This window comes from Pleurodeles waltl, chromosome 5, assembly GCF_031143425.1.
Source record: "Pleurodeles waltl isolate 20211129_DDA chromosome 5, aPleWal1.hap1.20221129, whole genome shotgun sequence".
Classification (NCBI taxonomy): domain Eukaryota; kingdom Metazoa; phylum Chordata; class Amphibia; order Caudata; family Salamandridae; genus Pleurodeles; species Pleurodeles waltl.
This window is the reverse complement of record NC_090444.1, coordinates 1,502,059,671-1,502,080,883: the sequence shown is the minus strand read 5'-3', so window position 1 is coordinate 1,502,080,883 and position 21,213 is coordinate 1,502,059,671. Positions and strand designations below refer to the sequence as shown.

Below are 21,213 nucleotides of genomic sequence, written 5' to 3'. Positions count from 1 at the left end.
GTGAAGGATGTCATTCATGTATTCATGGTACTTCCTTGATCTTCAGAAAAACGGATGAAGGTCTCATGCCAGTCTTAGAACTCTTCCAAGACTGGCGTCCCTGGTGCCCCTGACTAGATCTGTAACATTTTAAGAATTACCCCTACACTACAGCAGGTGGCTCTGATGGCTCCACATCAGTGTTATTATGCATCAAAAGTGTTGTGTGCGGGCCTAAATAGGTTCCTTCTTTTCCCATTAACAGATACGGATATGGAGCCACCCCTAGTTTCTTTGAGACTGTATTCTTTAAAGTCTTTTCTAATTATTTTGACTAAATTTCTTCCAATGTGCTAGGGCAATGTTCCTTCCAAAGTCCACAGGGTTTGATCCTTGTGGATATTTTGCAGACAAATGTCTGACTGTTGCCTACTTGGTTTACCAATGGTGTCTGGGGTTGGACTACGACTCCAAGACATTCAGCGACTGTGCCCTGATACACCCGAAGGATAATTGGAATCACAAGCTCTTTTTTGCCAATTATTGGCAGACACCATTTCTGTTGAAATCACAGGGAAAATCCTGGTACTGCTACCAAAGCCGTTCCCATGACTGGTAGTCATCAAAGTTCAAGACTTTAGGCAAGTCCAAGAAGAAGCAAAAAAAAAAAGGCCAAGCAGCATCTGGCCCTCTCCTGCCACTCTATCTCCTGAGAGGGCGCTAGGGCATCATCATGCCTCCCGGGACTGCTCCTAGTGTTATGTCATTCTGCAGAGCCAGCTTCTAACTATCCCGCACCAGCCCAAATTTCCCAATCAAGGGGGGCAACTTCTCAACAAATTCAGGAGTTTCAGAGTGAAATGCTACACACTTTTGACACAGCAATGGCTCCCTCTGGTGCCACTACATGTCGCAAGAAGCTGAGAGTTCTCCCAGCTGGACCGCTGCCGGTGGGAGTTCTTTAGATTCAGTTGTGTCCTCTGGCTCTGTTTTTGGGTCCGTACTGGCTTCCGTATTGAACCACTCCCGGCGCCACCACAGAATGTGACTGAACATGGCACCAGATAGTGACAATCACCCCATAATGCTGTCAGACACAGAAATGGTGCCACTCCAACCCAGGCGGTGCTTGATGCCGCTTATTCCTCTACACACTGGCAAACCTTCTGACACCGACATGGTGCCCTTGCATCAATGGACACACATTAATGATATTTTTGGGGCAGATTCCGATAATGGCATGTATGATGTTGGAGATGAAATTGCTCAGGCCTGCAGGAGGACAATTGGTATGAAGGTATTCAAGATGCCAATCGACTAGGCACTTCCCCATACACTGGCTTGCTCTCTCCTCGGGCCCTGCCACTGAAGAAAGTGCATTATTTTCCGTAATGATGCAGAGAACATGCTGAAGTTTTTGATCTAGAGCTCCCCACTCGGGAGGCAAAAACACAAGTATTAAATTGATTGAGGTGCTCAATGGGGTCAGACTAGTTCTGTGCCGTTACTTCCTTTTAATGAGGCCATTACCTACCCACTCTTGGGAACATGGGCTAAACTCAGTGTTTTTTGTTTAATGTTGTATTTATTGGCATTTTCACAAATACAGGAGCTTAGATTGCACTTCAAATCACATTTTTGTAATATACAGTCATGTCCAAGGTGGTGAATGCATTAGTAATACTCCAATTTACTCCTAAGGGCCATCTATAGTATCACCCTCCAAATGTTGGTCACATTATGTAGATGGAAAAAGGAAATCACAAACATGAAAAAACTCTCAACAAACTACTACCCTCTCATCTCATTGTGACCGTCACATATGTGCTTCCTCCACACAGGCCCACTCCAGCATGTATCTCTTCCATTCCCTGCACAGTGGTGGCCTAGGGCTCAGACAGCGAAGCATGAAAATCTCTTGACCACTGTAAGGCCCAGCACCATGAACAGTCTTCTCAGTATCCTCTTGGCACTATCGGGTAATAGACCCAGTATACACCGTTTAATTGCACGTGGACATCCCACCCTGTTATTCTCTATATGTGTGTTAGTATCTGCACCCAGCAGGCCACGATAATTTAACAGAGTCACACGACAATGAAGAAATCAGCCCCACCAGCCCCGCATCTAGGGAAATTTCTGTTTCTAGCTGAGTAAATCGTTTTTATTCTCTTGGAGTAGAAGTAAGTCATATGTACAAAGTTATACTGGACCAACTTAAATCTGGTATTTATCAAGACTCTCTGCACATTTTCATGTATTTTAACCCACTGTTTTGGGCTCATAGGGTCATCAGTGGCACGCTGCCATATCTCTTCCACTTTCAACATTCCCAATTGCCTGTCCGCCTTCAATGCCTGATACAAGTGCATTATCAATCTGCGGCCTCCTGACAATTAAAGCATACTGACTAACGTCTGTGTAGGCTTCAGGGAACGAGGGCCACAGACCCTGCACTGTGAGCACTATTTGGGCTTACTGGAGGATCTGACCTGGAACCTGGGCAAACATCCCGAACACATCTTGCATTGTGATAAAATGGACCTCAGGGTAGAGGTCCGATAAAATGCATCCTCCCTCCTGCCATTTATCAACCGCCATAGATTGTGCTATTCGTGCAAATGGTCGCACAGTCCACAGATCCAAATCCGGTGCATATGGGACTCTCTGAATCACTCTTTGCACAGTCCTCTCCCAGGTTCAACATAACTGTTTGATTAAATGCAGGAGCATATCAGGACCTGCCTTACCGCTCATCAGCAGTGCTCCTAGCTGATAGCTATCATAGGTACCCTCAAGGAGTGACCTTTCTCAATTATGTTCCCTTTCCAGCCAGTGGATGGCATGCTGTAGGTGTTCTGCAAGGTAGTGTAACTCAAGGTCAGGGACCTCCATCTCACCTCTTGCCCATTCCCTTTGAAGTGCCTCCCTGCCCACAGGAGCTCCACAAATAGGCCATCCAACTCTTGGAATAACTTCCCTGTGATCTCATACATAGCACTTTGTAGAACATATAGGCACCTAGGCAGTACCACAATTTTTATGAGCACTATTTTCCCCATCAGAGATAGTTGCAGTGTGTTCCAGAAGGTAGATGTGCGGGGTAGATTACGAATCACCTGACCTAAATTTAGATCATAGTTCAATTGGTTGTCGTATGCGATGTGCATGCCTAGGTATTTGACACTGCCGAGTTTCCAAGGCAGCCCTGATTTCAGTAACTGGTCCAAGGGTAGCTCTCTCAACTGGCCCAGCAGGAAACGGAGACTATTGGGCTCTGTTGACACGCAGAACTCTGAGGTCATCAAACTCTTGTATTGATATATCCGGTTGGCGGAGGTAAACCATGATGTCATCTGCGTAGAGCGTAACTACATGCCTTGATTGTCCTACTTGTATACTGAACCCATGCAAGACCTGTCGAAGGCGGCACCCTAAGGTCTCCACCGCCAGGGCAAAGAGTGGGGGGTGACAGCGGGCATCCCTGTCACATGCCCCTTTGTGATGATGTGGCAGGCGAGATGTAGCGGCCACTAAGCACTCATGCTTTTGGCTGTTCATACAGTAACTGAACCCACCCTATAATTACAGACCAGGCCAACCCTATCCTATACCTCCCAAATATAGTTCCAACACACCAAATTGAAGGCCTGTTCGATTTCCAAGAAGGCAAAAGCATAAGGATCATCTTCTAGAGCAGGTGCATGTAGGGCATGTGTTACACTGTGTAATCTCTGCCCGTTTGTTCGTATAAACCCAGACTGATCCGTATGAGCCATGCATGGGAGGTGGGGCAGCAACTGATTTTCTGGTCTACAGTTAGCGTGGCGAGTCGGTGTAAGAAAGTCACCTACAGTGGGTCTTTCCCTTGTTTGGGTATCTTTATAAGATTATCCCTCACGGAATCTGGGAAAACTTTTTTTTAATGCTCCAGTGTAGATGGGCAGCAGTTTATCTACCAAGGTTTCTGAAAAACTCAGCCAGCAACCTATCATCCTTAGGGGACTTGACTATCTTCAATGTGTCCACTACCTTGAGCAACTCCTGTTTGGTCAGTGAGGCCCCGGGTACCCTGCTCTCCTCCAGGGTGAGGTGCTGCCATTGCAGCATTGCCAGATACTCAGTGAACAACTGTTCATCACCTCCCTCGAGTCTGTATACACCTTCTGTAAGTGAGCAGTACAGGCAGCATTGGTGGCCTGATGGCTTGACACCACACATCTCTCTCGGTTCCTCACTGCCAGTATAGGATGCATCACCATTTCTGCCTTAATCAACCACGCCAATAAGCATCTCGCCCTGTTGCCCTCCTTGTAAAGTTTTCTCCTTTCAGCAGTACACAAGTTTCTCTAATTGGTCCCAGATCTTGCACACCCGATGTTCTATTCTGTCCCAGTCACCAAGGAGTTCCAGTTTAATGGTTAGCGCCCTCTTCAAGGTCTCCAGGGTTGCCTCCGTCTTCCTCAACTCTGTACCAAAAGTCTGGCTCACTCCTACGGAAGTGGCGATGCACACCTTTCGGATTACTACTTTCATGGCTTCCCATTTGTTTGCTCTACTAGTTGTATTGACCCAGTTCAGGTAAGTAAAATCTGATATTATTTAATATCGTTCATGGAAGACCGGTCTATTAGTGCCTCCATCCGGAGTCTCCACAACGGGACTATGGGCATCAGTTGGTTCAGAGTGCATGCAGTGATCATGGACGTTTGATCTTATTTGTTGCAAGCCAAGTAGGTTGATTCCACCACCTGTGGTGTTGCGTCAGATTGTACAAAAAAGTTATCCAGTAGGCTGTATGCATAAGCTGCTGTAGTATAGCAGGGGTATGCCAGCGTGTGAGGGTGCTGCACGAGCCATATGTCTACCAGTCCTAAGCTCACATTTGCTTGCAGTAGCGCCCCGGTCATCTTGGGTTTAGTGCTCAGGCAGGGCGGGGATCTATCCAACAAGTCTTCAGACACACAATTGAAGTCACCTGCCATGAGTACCTCTGCCCCTAGCTAATTCTGCACCGTCACCATCACCCCACCAAAAAATGCTCTGTCATCTATATTGGGAGGATAAACATTAATAAGACACAGCTTGTGTGTATCTAACGTGCCTACCAAGATGGCATATCTTCGTTCCACATCGACCTGGACATGAGACTTGCTGAAGGAGACCCCCGGGACCACCCATATCAATGCCCCAAGAGCGTAGCTAGAATAGGATGTAGCAAATTCCTGCCCCCTCCATCTTTTTTTCAGATATTTTACACAATTCGCTCAAAGGTGGGACTCCTGGAGAAAGGCAATAGACACACTGTATCTTCAGAGATAAGCATGCACCCTATTGCACATTTCTTGAAGTCCTCTCACATTCAAAGTGAGCAATTTGTATTTAGTCCCAGGGTCATCATAGTGGTCATGCATCTGCGATCTGGTCCCCATCATGGGCCCTTCAGGCCTGCCTTCTGCTCCCTCGCGTGCATAAATATTGGAAGCTGCCCCTCTAACAAAAACAAACCAGTGAATCCCCCCTCTTAACTCTCCCCCGGGTGCAATGGGCACAACCTCCTAAACTCAACTTTTGGCCTTTGAGGCTCTAATTCCTGTCCCAGTCTCCCATCCCTCCCTGCCCAACTAGTGTGACAGATTTACACTTGTTACAGATACTGTCCGAGTTACCAAGACCTCCACAAATCACCAGACCAACCACGGTACCCAGTAATCCTGAGGAGGCCAGGCTCTCAGGCTTTCCCTACGATGAAGCATAACATATCAAAAACAGATGTAATGTGAATATAACTACACTGTGGGCCCCAACAGGAGGCGCACAAAAATTGTCTAACTGCCAGCATGTTCCAACTGCAGTGGAGGGCATGGCCAGCATACTGTGCAACCCTATCTGGAGTAGTGAAAGCAGGGTAAGCTACCCTGTGTCAGTACTGTCACTCAGAGTATCCGGGACTACTTTATTTATCGAAAGGAGGTTAAAGACAGCTTGTCTAACGTTTCAGTCTGCAAAGTACCATCTGGGAAGACCAAAATGCATCCCTTTGTTATCGCAGTAGGGGTCTCTTCAATTCCTTCGTCTGTTTTTTTTTTTCCGGTTGGAATGGCGCATCCCATCGCTGCTCGCCAGTCACTCCTGTGGCAGCCCCAGTCCAGTCCCAGCAATTCCAATCAGTCTGATCCTTCCTGTGGTGACTCAAACTTCGAAACCAATATGAAGGACAGGTCCCTTTGTATATCAGGAAACATCAAGCTGTACTTAATATTATGCTCACACAGCTATCTTTAGATAAGCATAAACTTCTTCCTGAGTTCTTGCACCTTCCTGGTATAATCAAGAAAGATAAGAATCCGCTTGTCCTCATATTCTGGGAGTGCTTTGCAAGCGCACGTTTGAGTATTACATCTCGAGCCCTAAAGTTAAACAAGTGGGCTATTAATGGTCAAAGTGGGGCCCCTGGGCATGGCTCTGCTGCCAGTGCCCTATGTATGCGTTCTGTCAAAAAGAACTCGGAGAGCCGCTTAGGTTTGAGCGTTTTGACTTTTCAGTCCTCCAGGGCTAAACTCGATTAGTGGCCCCTGGTCAGCCCGCCAAATTACTACCCGCAGTCATTGCCCTGCACCTAGGGATCCTGCCTTTCTGACCCAGCATCTCTCACCTGAGAGCTTGGTGGTGCAGGATTCAATCAATAAAGTTAACCCAAATGTATTCCCACTACTTCCCCTTATGCAAATCCAAACTTATTGAGACCTTTGGGAAGAGAGTTTCTCATCTGCAAGTCTCATGTTGCGGTACGTAAATGCCTTCCAGAGTGTCTTCTGGGACTTGCTTGCCCTGGTCTTGCAAGTCGTCCCATAGGAGGCTTATGCCTTCCTTTTTCACAAGGTCATTCAGGAGGAATGTGATGTGACGAAGTTCACGATTTGTTGTGGGCTTGATACTGTTAACTCTGTGGACAAATTATTTGGCACCTGTGTGGTCTTCTATAGGTATGCTTAGATGGGATAAACTTGATTTTCAGGAGACATTTAGGCTAGCCTGATAGGCATGTTGTTTGACAGCTCCTGCCTGTTTTGGGGTAAAGCATATTTGGCTCTGGAGTGCTTTGAAGAAATTAGGGTCACAATGCTTTTATTAGGCTTGTCTTCCCTGCCATGCCAAGCGCATCTACAGTTTCTTCCTTTTTGAGGCCATGGTAGGGGATGTCCACATCGTCAACAGCTGCAACAGACTCTGAAATCGCCTTAGTATCACAGGGCTCAGTCATTGGGGGTCGTTTACAGCCCAGGCAGTCCCCCTCCAGCTGCTATTGCTCCTACACCTCTTCAGCATGTCTTTGGTAACAAACAGCCACCCTTTTGGAGGCAGGATGGGGCACTTTTTGTCAGGGTGGCAGGCCTTTACCTCAGGCAGGTGGGGGTGGCAGATCATCTGGCGGGGTTAGACATTACCACTTTTTGAAACCCTGCCGTCCTTCTCATCATCCTCATATTGGCTGACAGAGGACCATTTCATGCCTTTTGTGGTAGAAAGTGCAGGGTGCTTTGGCCGGGAGGAGGAATAGAGAAGATGGCTATGCCAGATGGAGGTTGTGGTTGCCATTCCTGCTATTTCTGGTGCTGTGAAAGGGCAGAGGCTTCTGCCCTGTTTTAAACCTTGGCACTCTCAATGCCTTTTACCAAAAGGAAAAATTGAAAATGCTCAATTTGGGTCCGGTCTTGTCTGTCCTGGACAATTAATTTCACATCCTCATCCAGCAAGCCCACAGGTGTTATCTATGGTTCACAGTGGACTAGAAGGACTGTCAGTTGGCTGTGTTCCTCTTTAGCCTCCCCAGCGGCCCTGGAGTGTTCTTGAAAGTGAATAGTGGTGGTCACAGCTCCTCTCGGAGCTTGGGGAGTCCAGTACTCTCTAATTAGACAGCTGGCTGCTAAAGACCTGATCACCACAGTCGTCCAGCACCTCCAAACTACGGCAAACCACCTAATGCTGTTGAAGTTCATTATAAACATGTGAAAGTCACACCTGATTACTTCAAACACTCCCTTCCATCAGAGCTGTGCTGGACACGGTGTGCTTCAGCACCTACCCCAAGAGCAGAAAGACCAGGATATTAGCGCTATGACCCTGATGTTTCATCCTCCGTCTTGGAATTCAGTGAGGATGACTCTGAGGCTGCTGGGACTGGCAGTCGCCTGCATCCTTCTAGTCAGTCACTGCTTTGGTATCTATTCAAAAGATGGCGTATCTGCGGTTATAAGTCTCTATCAGAAGAGCAAGATATTTACCTTCTGTAGTGCTCTTAAATGTAGAGACTATCTAACCACAGAGACCTCACTGACCCACCCTTCTGGACTATTTAACTCCTAAAAAGGTCCCAAGTTAGATTTCTGCATGCTGGTCACAACCAGTCTGATTTTTGGCTCCTTGACAGTGGGTGCGGACAAGTCAGAAAGCAACTGATATCAGCACAGTGGTGGTGCCTACATAGGCCAGTGCATATCACTTTTAGTGTGGAGTGACGTTGATGCCACTGCCTCCAACTGCCAGAGCTCAGGGGGGTACTAAAGATTTCTGCATCCACTGACTTCTGGGGCAATTTGTAAAAGGTGAGGAATCTATGGCTAGATAGTCTCTGCCAGAAAGAGCATTACTAAAAATAAGTAGCTTGTTTTGTAATGAAGGACAAGTTGCCAACACTCACCATGGCTCTTGTCCTTTTAGATCTAGAGTCATGAGACTGAATTGTGGCTTTGGACTTAAAAGACGAATACTTTCAAATACCCGTTCAGCAATTACATGAGTTCCAATGAGCCAACATCAGTGTTTCCGCTTCAATCCAGATCTTACAGTAGTTGGCTCAAGATCTTCTCTGTTGGCAGTCAAACACCAACATGACTTGGGGCAGGACAGTCTCCCTTTCATGCTAAGGCTTCATGGTTATGTCAGGCGTGTCACTGCTGAGGTAGGGGTTTGAGGAGTCACCTGAGAGAAGTGGAAGTCAAACCTTTCTGGTCTCTGGTGGGAGCCAGCTCTCCATCAACCTTTTGTATCTTTGGGCAATCCTTCTATTCCTGAGAGGCTTTCTGCTGCCCACCTAGGGGAGAGACTGGTGCAAGTTCTCATTTGCAAGTCTAGCACTATGTGCTACTACAAGAAAGAGAGCAGAGTAAGGTCTCTAGTTCTGAGCCTAGAGACCTTACACCTATGGAAGTTGCTGGACCTGCAGAACAGCTTTCTACTAACCAGTCATCTGGCAGGGTCTCTGAATGTCAAAGCAGATGAGCTGAACAGACATTTGCTGGTGGCAGAAGTTGCATCTTCTATCAAATAGGTAGCAAGAGGCATCTTCGACCACTGGGGGTTCTTCCTGGCTAAATCTGTTTACCACAATTGAGAATGAGCAGTGCAACCCTTTTGCATGTTGCAGTTTTCTTCAAAGTATTCACTCTGAGAGGACTGAATGAATGACTATTGCACCTTTCCACCATTACATCTCCTGCTTTGAGCTCTGAGTATGATTAGGACAGACCTGGCACAAGTCCTCTCGGCCACTCCAGACTGGGCCAGGGGGGTGTGGTACTCAGAGCTCCTGAGTGATTGCCCTCTGATTAGGTTCAGGGGACCCTCCAGAAGCCGCTATAGGGAAAGGTCCTGCATCAAAACAACTCTCCACAATGTACACCTCTGTGTGGAGATGGAGCTGTGGCACATGAATGCTTTTGATTTGCAGACTGAGGTGGTTAATGTCATCCTCCCATCCAGATTCCCTTCTGCAAAGTATCTACCCTGGGTACTGGGACAAATTTGTGGTCGAGTGCGGGGCACAAAATACTGACTCCTTACAAGTCAGATTTTCAGATATTCTTCTGTTTGTTCTTTCATTAGTCCAGCAAGGTCTTGCAAGTGGGCACATTGAAAGGTAATCTTTCAGCCCTTTGGGCCATACTCTGTTTACCTTTTCAACTGTTGTATGTCTCCAGTTGTCTGGTGTCTCATAAAAGGTTTAACTCTCACCCTGCCCCCCCCTCCACAGACATTTGTTATTCCACAGTGGTACCTAAACTTGATCTTAATATTCCTCATGTGGACGTCCATTAATCCAGTGCATCGCTGCTCTTTACCACTCTTAAATTACGATTGTTCGGCATATCGATTGAGTATTCTATGGATGCTTTCTGAGCAACAGCCTTTCCTGAGAAATTGGTTTTGAGGACTAGGGCTGTCTTTCTATCGAAGGTTGTGACTCCCTTCCATGTGTGTTAATAGACAATTGTACAACCTTTGTTTCCTTTTTTTGTGTACTGCCTCACCCTATGAAAGAGAAGGACAGACTCCATCGACTAAAACAAGGGTGGCCTTTTTGGAATTAACTACCACAGAACAATCCCGCAACCAGGCTGAAATACAGGCTATAATCTGTTCATTGAAAAAAAATCAGTGAGTGATGCAGGGTAAAACGGAGGATGGAGAGAATCTATTGCATTTTAATAATTTGTAGTTTAGAGGGATTTTTTCGACTGTCTGGCCTTAGCTTTCTCACAACATGTCCAGAAGTTTTTCTGGTCCATTGTTAAAGTGTCTGGGGACACTGAAATAATTTTAGATTGGACTCATTGTACTGGATTCATAGGAGCTACTCGGCGTTCCAGTGAAAACCTTACTTCTGATGACCTAACCATATCATTTATATAGGTTTAAGGCCGAAATAGCTGCAGCAGCAAGACGCTTGAATAGTATTCAGCTTGAAGGTGATTTTTGTCACTATATTACAAGATGTACCCCCTACAGAGCTCAGGCACATCACCACACACTTACAATCTGAAAACATCTTCTGCTGGGGCTTCCTGTTCGTCTTCTGTTTATGCATCAATGAAACCAAGAATCTATCACTCCCAAACATTGGTTGGCTTCATTATCACTCATTTCATATTTTTTTCATTGGTCAGCTGACAGTGGTTTATTGTTTCTGTTTTCACTTCAGACGTGTTTGGTGAGTTTTGAGCTTTAAATCAAGCTCCGTTTAAACCATTGCAAGTGTCTTGCGGAGTTGGTGATTCTCAGCAACAAATCTACACACTTCTAACAAGCTTTTTGGCAAAGCCAATAGGTCTTGCCTATGTAACATCTGTTGGCATTGTCCATTTTCTTTAGCCATGTTGCACAGCAGAGTGGCTTCTTTGCAGCTTGGCTGAAAGTAAAAAATAAAACTGCTGTGACGCGGTCAGCTCTTGGCTGTGTCATAGTGCTATTTTTCCTTTACATTTGGCCATTTTGCACAGCACCCGTGCTGCTGGTCAGCATGGCTAAAAAGAAGTTGACAAAGCTAATACATTTTTCCTTGATGGGTAATTACACTCCTACCCCAGAGTACATTTACTTTAGAAGAATTTGATGACACATCCGTTCACACCCATCTAAAGAGATACAGCCAAGAATTGTTGTTTGAAAGCACTTGTATTTACCAAGGAATTACAATTCCTATACATAGCAAGGTGTCATCAATTAGATTAAAAAAACAAGAACTTTATTGAAATCTGTACTTTTGACTGATTGTTACAAACTACCTGTGGCAAATGTATTTAGCCTGTAGAAAACAAGGACAAATCATAAAAATAGCAAAAGAGTGTAAACAGAATTATGGTAAAGCCACATGCCCTCAGCTTCTGAACGTCACTTGAAGCACTTGCATCTGACTTGAGTGGAGTCATTCATAACAACTTGTAGAACTTCAGCTTCCATGAAAAAATGTCAATGCTTTTGCATGCGACTCAAGTGGGACATCTAATAACTTGTGGAACTTCAGCTCTGTGACAGAATTTTGAAGACTTTGCATTTGACTTGAGAGGGACCGCTAGTAATGACATGAGGAACTGCAGAGCTGTGACAGAATTTTGCAAATGTTCCATCTGATTAGAGAAGGACTCCCAGTAATGACTTCATAGCACTTAAGTTAACTAGGGGCAGTTACGTATGTATGCCATCACAAGTGTTCTATAGTAATCAAATCTGATTGAAACTTGCAATACTGCCTCATTAGCAACCAGCATCGGCATATTCAGTTATCCTCTAGAAAATAAGCACAGTTCACTAGAGTAACAAAAATGTATATTTACATTTTATTTTGAAGCCATTCCCTCTTAAGTTTATGAAGGGCATTTGAAGCAAATGCAGCTGACTCAGGAGGGACATTTATTAACAACCGGAGTTCTTACAGCTGTGTGAAAGACTTGTTGAGCAGTTGCTATTGCCTTGAGAAGGCTATCTAGTAAGATGCTGCCTTGTTAGCCATCCAAATGTTGCTTCTGACTCGAGAAGGAAGAATTGTAACGACTTGAGGTTCTATATCTATGCAAAAGGTGAAACCTTGTGGCTTTGCCAATTCCTGTTTGGTTTTGTGACATGTTTCCAGTTGTTTACAACCCATTGAGCTAAATGTAAGCATCAGCTGAGAAAGCACAAGCATTGTAAATCTATTGTTTTGCCTTTGACATCCAGGTTCAAAGTATTGACAATTCATTAACTCAATAAACATTAAATAAAAAATGCATGCGCAGTAGTTGCTCACTACGCCTCCTACCCCATTTCTGCCGAGACAGAAAGGGAGGTGTAAATGAAAAAAATCAAACTAGAACAGCTTTGGACTGTCCAAACCCTTCTCCAGTTTAGGAAAGAGATGAAAGAACACCTCTTTAAAGAACAGTGCATCTCTGAGGGAGCAGCCCACCTTGGCTCTTAGAACCTAGCTTCCCCTCCACTAACCTTTTGGCTACATCCTTGCCTTTGATCCTGTACAGTATTTTCTGGCTTTTAGCTTTGTTCATGCTTTTCAAAAATCACATATTACATATGTATGTACCCCACTGTGCTCAAGGACAGGAATAAATTTACCCTTGCCCTCCACATTGGCCAAGCCGGGATAGGGGTGGTGGGAAGGGGTTGGGAATTGCATGCACCTACTGTTAAAAGGACATCACAGTGCATTGAGCTACATTGAGGAGCAAAATAGCTGCGAAGGAGATTCTTAACGTACTGACTTTTGTGATAGATTATGTACAAGGCATTTGATCTGGGCCAAACAGACCGATGCTGTTTGCAACTATGGTCTCTGAAGCTTTGTCCACATATTTATGGGATACTCACCTCAACATAACTGTTTTTAAAATGAAATACTTAACAATACCTGTCCTAGATCTTGGTTTTGTGAGTGATTGACTCCTTTATAACGTACGAGTTGCAATTAAAATATTAAATATAAATACTTCAGCAGAACAAAGCGATGAGAAAGGAAACAAAGTATGCATGTAGATTTAGCTAAGCATATCTACTTATTTCCAGAAGGAGGAATGGCCCGTGCTAATTTCCTGTTCACTAATGATCGGTAGCCTGGAGAAGGGCTTAAAACTGTTTTGAAAAAAAGCATCTTCCTGAAAGTTTGGTTTATTGTGTGCTTCCTGGAAACAAGAATCACTGTTCAGTTTGAAATTATACAGACCTGTGTTCTGTCTTTGGCACTGTGATAACAAATGTTTTTTTCCCCCTGTAGATATTACTGAGATTCCAGAAAGCATCTCCTTCTGCAAAGCACTCCAGGTAGCGGACTTCAGTGGGAACCCGTTGACCAGGTAATCCTTCTTAATTCAGTCATCTGCCTTTTTGTGAACACGGGTCGATATGTACCCTGGGAAGTGTTCAAAGAGCAACCTAAGATTATGTATTTCAAGGGCAAAGAATACTCTTACCTGACACGGACACAATTCAACTCACTTTTTTCTAGTAGTTTATTTCGAATTATTATATTTTAGATTGGCCTCTAGTTTTTTTTTTTAGTCTGCTGGGTCAAGATTGTTTTTCTTAATCCATGCTGCTATGTATGACATCTTGAGCTCTGATACAAATGTTGCTGTGGGTAAAGAATTATTGATTACGTTCATTGAAGATATTGTGACTGTTATTTATAGTAGAATGCTCCTAAAGTCTCGCAGTGGGCATTGGTATGATGGTGAGGCAGCAGGTCATTTATCCTTTACCAGATCATGGAACTCATAAAGTGACAGATGCATGAAAGGTGTCAATGTGGCAATATTTTTCTTTGGAGTAACCCTTCTTGCCACGGTTTCAGGATTAGAGCTTTGTATTTTGTTTGTGATAGAGTCCCAGTGTTTTAGTTTTGGGAATAATGTGATCTGCCAGTAAGTTACAGAGATCTTTTCACTGAAAAGGTACATTCAGGATTGCAGTGATCCAGTATTCTGTAGCACATTTGGCATCAGTAATTCTAATTTGGTACTGAGCTCTTTTTGTTGTTTGGTGGATTTGTACATTTTGTTAAGTTGTTGGAGTCGGATTTTGTACAGTGGGCTTCGTGTAGTTTTTCATTGGTGTTGAAAAGTAGACCGTTGTATCTTTTCGTCTCTATTGCACCATTGGTCCACAGCATCCTTCATTTTCGTTTGGGTGTATAGATGTTTTAAGGAGGATATGTTACACAAAGACTGTATTCAGTCAGTTGTACAGCCGCTTGACATTGGTTATTTTTTTCAAAATCGGAGAGCACTGTCATCAGAGACTTAGCTTTTGCTTTAAAGAGTTTGTTACGTTGCTGCATGTATTGGAGGATCATATTGGTTAATGATAAGGTTTGAAGACATGCCTTAGATAAACAAGATGAGGTGGTGGTCACTTCAGAAGATGGTCTAATGCCTTTTCATTGCAGTGGTTGCTCAAAGGCTGAAGAATACATCCACTGTATCTCGGGCTATAAGCTCAGACTCAGGGTGATTTTGAAAGCACAGTGGTTTGCAAATCAGTAAATAATTTCAGGAGAAAGGGGGGTAGATGTGCATCTCAGTTAGCAATGATTCACAGCCTGTAAGTCATAGATCTTAAATTTTAGACATTACCAACGTCTCTGACTTTCATTGCTTACCTGCCTCCGACTTTTCCTTGGAGATTTTGGCTGTGGCTTCGATGTCCTGATGTGATTGCTTTGTGGATTATTGGTGCAGTGTCCTCATCAATTCTTCTAAAACAGCAGTTTCATAGATTTCAGCATTATCTTGCATTAATGTGTTCTGGCTAATTTGCTTACGTAAATTCTTATTTTCATGTTCTAACGGCCTACATCTCTCCTGCATTTTTCTGTAAGCAGATAAAAGTATCCAAACCCTTCTGTCAAAAACGAAAGGAACATCATTTCTTTCAAAAGGCACATTTTCTAAATATGCTTTATCACAGCACTCATCCAGTCCCGATAAACAAGAAAACATGTTTCTCACAGCACCATAAGGCAGTTTAACTTCACATGCATTTTCAAACATGGTCTGCTGTGCTTCTGTAATTCTCTAAACAACAAAAAACAGTTGCATTTTTAAATTGTGCACTTCCAATCTCCAATTTGACTCCCAGACTGATGACTAACGACACAATGTTCTGCTTTCCATCTTATCTCATAACCGAGCTTACAGAACCTCTCTGGAATGCACTTCTGGGTTTAAAGAAGACATTTATTGTTATTAATTCCCCACCACGAGGTTCCTGAGAGACGAAATTAGTAGATAGGAAGCACACGTTCAAAAGTAGTCGCAGCAATGAAAGCAAAATATATCAAAGTACTTCTCAGTTGCAATGTACACAGCAAATAGATGTGATTATATTATAGCATAACTTCAAAGCAAAGCATAAAAGTCAAAATTCATCACTGTAGGGCCTATAGCTCAGCTTCATCTTTCTGGGGTCTGCAAGTTGATGACTCCGGTCAACTGCGAGAAAGAGATTTTCTACCCAAACAGGAGACAGGCAACTGACATCTAGCTCCTGTCAGAAGTCAAGCAGATTCAATCTACCTCTCTGTAGTCCAGAGGCATCCTTAAAAGCAAACTCATTGTGAGAACCGAAGAAACTTGGAGAGTGGCCAATTCTCCCGAGCTCTCAGACTGGATTGCAAGGTAAACACAAAATCTACGTGCTCCTATCAGCTAAGGTCTGGTGTGAAGAAAACAGGTTGGTCCATCTTGTGGAAAAACACAGCTTGGAAAAACATAGCTCATCTGCAATGTCTCAACTGCAATGTCTAAACCCACGTTAAAGCCAATAGGCAGCTAACCTAAATATCAAATGAAATGTTTAATGCCATGTCAAAGCCAATAGGCAGCTAAACTGAACAAAACATATAATGTGCTACTGGTGAACATTGAGCATCTAATATGCGCAGTGGTGAAACACAAAGTCATTGGTCAAACACAATTAATAGCATCACATTATGTAGAGAAGAATTGAATATAAACACACTCACATACATAATCCCTCAGACTTCTAGGAGGTTTCCTTTCAGCAGGGGACCTCAAACATTTACTCTTCTTGTGATCTCCATCATAATCTTTATCAAATGTAGCAATGTAAAGTAATGGCAGGGGACATCTCTTTTAACCAAAAGTTTCTCTTTGTTCCACGATTTCCCATCTTCTAACTTCACAACACATTTCTTGACTTGCACCACTTTTGGTAACAGAGAACGTAGAACTGGCAATGAAACCTGATATTTTGAACCTGACCCACCCCCCCAACATTGATTTTAAACACACAGTTATTACAATTCTCCTCCCTACTTTCGTATTTCTTTTTGTGCAACTTCCTGTTTACACTTGACCAATGACATTTTGTCCCCCAACCAACGTTTCTTACCCATCCATGATCGAACCAACTTGGTGAACGTCATATGACCTTTCATGAGATAAAATGGAGACAGTTCTGGGGCAGTTTAGCAGCAGTACAGATAGCTCACAGTAAATCAGTACTTTCCTTCAATCCAAACCATTGCAATAGACAGTTGCATATTATCTTTGATCACACAGTTGCATCTCTCCACCAAACCATTACTACAATAACGTGGTCACATGCTTGAAACCCCAATGTGCCACAGATTTACCAAAATCACTGTAAATTGTACTCCATTATAATTTACCAACTCATCAGGAGCACCCTCCGTCAAAAACAGTTTTTGAAGAAATTCATTTATCTCATTCGCACCAGCATTTCTCACAAAATCAACTTCCTGCCACCTCGAATAATAATCCACTACCACTATGCTGAAGCTGCAACTCTCTCTTAAAACATTTATTGGACTAATAACATTAAAACCCAATGTCATCCAAGTTTTATCTGGAACTCGAACAGCCTCCACCGGACTAGGAATTGTAACTTGAGGTTTGGCACTCACAGCACAAGCCTCACAGTCTCTCACATAATATTCACTATCCTTATCCAAAATAGGCTGCCAAAAACTTTAATCTCCTTTTCATTGCTCCCATACCAATGTGACCATCATGCCTCAGTTTTAAAATCTTTTCATGCAACAGACAAGGAATCACCAACAAATCAGACCTTTTCATAATACCACCTGCCACACTAAACTCATCAAATATATGTTTATAAGTATTCAGCTGAAGATTCTTGCTACTGTCAGAACAACCTTTGCTAACAAGCCTAATAAGCTCTTTAATACTGCACCACTTGACGGTCGATTACCAGTTATATAATAATCCTAATCCTGCACCTCTTGCTCCTGTCTTCCGCTCCCCAACGGTAAACTGGACAGGCAATCCACCAAAACATTCTTCGCTCCAGGAATATACTCCAGTCAATATAGAAATTCCAGCGATCTATACAGCCATTTGGCAATCACAGGAGTGTTTTTTACTGCCCCCTTTGTAAGCAGTGTGTAGCAGGCCAGCCCAGCAATTGGTCCATTGGCAGTCCCTCCTGGCAGCACCAGCTCCTTGCAGCAACAGAATCTTCCCAGGACCCTGCAGTGAAATAACTTGGTGGGATTTGGGGTCTGGCATTTACACCTTGGTGCTTAGATCCTGGAAGGAAGAAAACACTTCTAGACCTTCCTTTGAAGTCCCCATGCTCCCTTCCTTACGCTCTCTGGTCCCAGACACTGCGCAGGGGGATATGCAGCCCTTTGTGTGAGAAGAGGCTCAGCCCTATTCAGAGGCAAGTGTCAGCTCGTCCCTCCCACCTGGACCAGGAAGGCCCATCAGCCTGGTGATGGGCCATCAATGTGCTAACACCACACCCAAGCTCTCTCTGTGTGTGCCTGTCAAGTGGGAATGCACAGAGCCTGGCAGTCATTTACCCCAGATGTGCATTCAGGGCAAGTTTCTAAAAGTGGCATTTTTAGGGTTACAGTTTAAAATATGATTTCACCATAAATTGGGATTTTAATTTGTGAGTCCAGGGACAGCAAACTCCACATTTCTATATCATCCCATTGGGAAGTTAGAAGTAAAGGACATTTTTAATATGACCCCAATGGTTTCCTATGGAAGAGACAGGCCTTGCAATAGTGAGAAATTGATTTAGCAGTTTTTCACTATCTAGGCATGTTAAACTTCAAAAGCACACACCCAACCATTTATGTACAATGCCCACTGTCCTTAGGGGTAACTAGGACTCACCTCAGGAGTGACTTACATGTAATAAAAAGGAAGGTTTGGGCCTGGCAACTGCGTACACTTGGCAGGTTGAAATGGCAGTTTGAAGCTGCACACACAGGCTCTGCAGTGGCAAGCCTGAGTCGGGTATGAGAGACTACTGTGGTGGGTGGCACAATCAGTGTTGCAAGCCCACCAGTAGTATTTAATTTACAGGCCCTGGGCACATGGAGTGCACTTATAGGTAAATTAAATATGCCAGTTGGGTAGAAGCCAATGTTAACATGTTGGAGAGGAGTAAGCACCTGCACTTTAGCACTGGGCAGCAGTGCCCAGATCACTAAACCCCGGCAAAAATTGGTAAAAAACACAGTAGGTCAAAGGGCAAAGAGTTATGGGCGACCATTCCAATGATGGCAGATCTAACAATTCCTTTGTCATTCTTGTTCTGGCCCTCATTGTTTTTTTTTTTTTTATGTACACACCGCTGGACAATGCTAGCTCATTTGTTTGCAACCTTTCTATAGCATTTGTGGCTGTGTTTACAGTGTTTTGAAATGCTTCTAAGCAAACCTTGCAGCTGATACCAGGATATGAATTTTAAGTTCACTTATAACCTGCGGTGAACTGGCTTTCACTGCTGAGGATAAAATTGAAAGTATACACTCATGAATGGGCCGCTACAAAGAAATGTTGCAGCATGTTTCCTTTGAATTGTTGCCCTTCTGTATTGTCTGTTGCCTGGATTTGTTCGCTAGCCTTATTTTTTATTTTCGTTATCAAAATGTGTGGAGAGCAAACTTTGATGTTTGAGTCTAGCTGTCTTTACGAGGGAAATCCGAAAAGTGGACATTTTACTTAATTAATACCTCTTCTTCAGACTAGGATGTCTAGCCTAAGTTGGTCTGTGGCTCCTGCAGGCAGCAATTACATCTTTTATTCTTAGTTTTTGGTGAACCTCAACTTGTATTAGAAGAATAGAAATAGAAGCTGATCTCCAGGTGCATCATCCCATCAATTATCCTACCCTCCCTTCCTTACTTGGTCTGCGGCTTACCTTTGCTTTTTCAGCACTCACCATATCTTTTCAGTGCCATTTTTAGGTCTTCGATTGTTTTAAAGATATAACATATACTTAGGGTTTTGAGTCATCCCTTTGCTAATGATTGGAATACTTGGCTGTCTTTCTCAATTGTATGCCTATATGTGCCTTTCCTCCCTATTCTTGTGTTTGTCCTTCCCAGGAGCATTTCAGTGTTAGTGTTTTGATTGGATACGTTGTTTTTCTTCCACAGAGGACTTGTTTTGTTTGTACACACTCCCTGGGATTGTACGTGTTTTTTTTTTTGCCGTTTCCCCTTTTATTTTTAATTTTTTAATTTTTTTACAGAACGCCCTGTTTGCACAACTAACCTCCCTCTGTTTAATAGGAAACCCATTCCATGGTTGCTGGTCATGCGTGCTCATGCACCTTGATGTCCCCATTCACACGTCAATATCTGCAAGGATTGACAAAGCCAGTAGCTCGGCCATTTTAAGAGCAGACTTATTGCCTTTGCTAGTTTATTTGCCCAGTACCATTCTACTGCCACAGGGCAGTTTCACCTCTGCCTTTTCGATGAATGTCCTGCAGTTTCCCACACTCTCGAATGGATGCAGCAGTTGCTAAATGACTAAGAAGTGCTTTGAACTGGCAGTGTATTGCTTTTGACAATCGTTCCTACAGGTGCTGTATTTGCAGAGCAGAGAGATTTATTTTGGTAGTTAACGTTGACCTAAACATGTATGTACGTTTTATTTTGTCCAAATGGAGCACATTACCAGTCCAGCATGTTGAGGGCTTGGTGTGAGTGTTTGCAGAAGGGATTAATCAGCATATACTCTTCTGGTACTTCCACTATAATCTTCAATTAATTTGTTTTACATTCTCATGTTATGCACAACCAACCATTCAGTGTTTGGTCCAGATGCATAGGATACAGTTTACAACTCTTTGGACAGTATGTGAATTTATAACCGATTTAGGGCCCGATTTAGATCTCGGCAGAGGGCTTACTCTGAAGCAAGGGTGCCCTCCGCCTAAATCTAAATACCATTGCTTTCTATGATATTTAGATTTTGTGGACTGAGATCTAAATCAGACCCTTAGTTATCTTGCACGTGGATAGTTATAGATTCACCCAACCTTTCTAAAAGGTTGATATTAACTTAATGCACACGTGTACAAACACACACATGCACACTAAGATGCTAAAAAACAAACCTGAGGATGGCACTGTTGTGATAAACTTGATGGAGCTGTAATCAATGTTGTGCACGAATGATTGTCAAAAGCAATACACTGCTAGTTCTACAAAACCCAGAAGCGTTTGTGTAAAACATATAATACCTTTCTGATCCTATCACTGGGTGGCTAGATACGCAGAACTTTTGAATATCGAACTATTTAAACTTACGTGAAATGAATTGTCTCACTCTGTGGCTGCTTGTTGCTATTATGCATGATCACCTGTCAGTTTAAGTATGGTTAGAGCATACCAAATAAATATGGCATAGATTCGATATTATAACATAATGGTTTGGGTCGCTGTAAGAGATGAAGACTAACTATATCAATGTCTCCCTAGGTTACCCAGTAGCTTTCCAGAGTTGCAGAGCCTGACATCATTGTCCCTGAATGACATCTCGCTGCATACGCTCCCTGACAACATTGGAAAGTAAGTGATCTGAAATAGTTTGGAATACTACCGGCATTCTAATCCCTATGCTTTCTCTTTAAAGATTTACTTAAGTGGTTTAT

At 43.4% G+C, this 21,213-nt stretch overlaps 1 protein-coding gene across 1 annotated transcript in view; it reads left to right on the top strand.

Moving 5' to 3' along the window:
- LRRC1 (leucine rich repeat containing 1) overlaps nt 1-21,213 on the top strand; it is a 361,772-nt gene that overhangs the window by 177,509 nt on the left and 163,050 nt on the right. The window contains exons 3-4 of the mRNA XM_069235791.1: nt 13,523-13,601; nt 21,041-21,130. Coding sequence (XP_069091892.1) covers nt 13,523-13,601; nt 21,041-21,130 — 169 coding nt within the window. The remainder of the gene's footprint in view (nt 1-13,522; nt 13,602-21,040; nt 21,131-21,213) is intronic.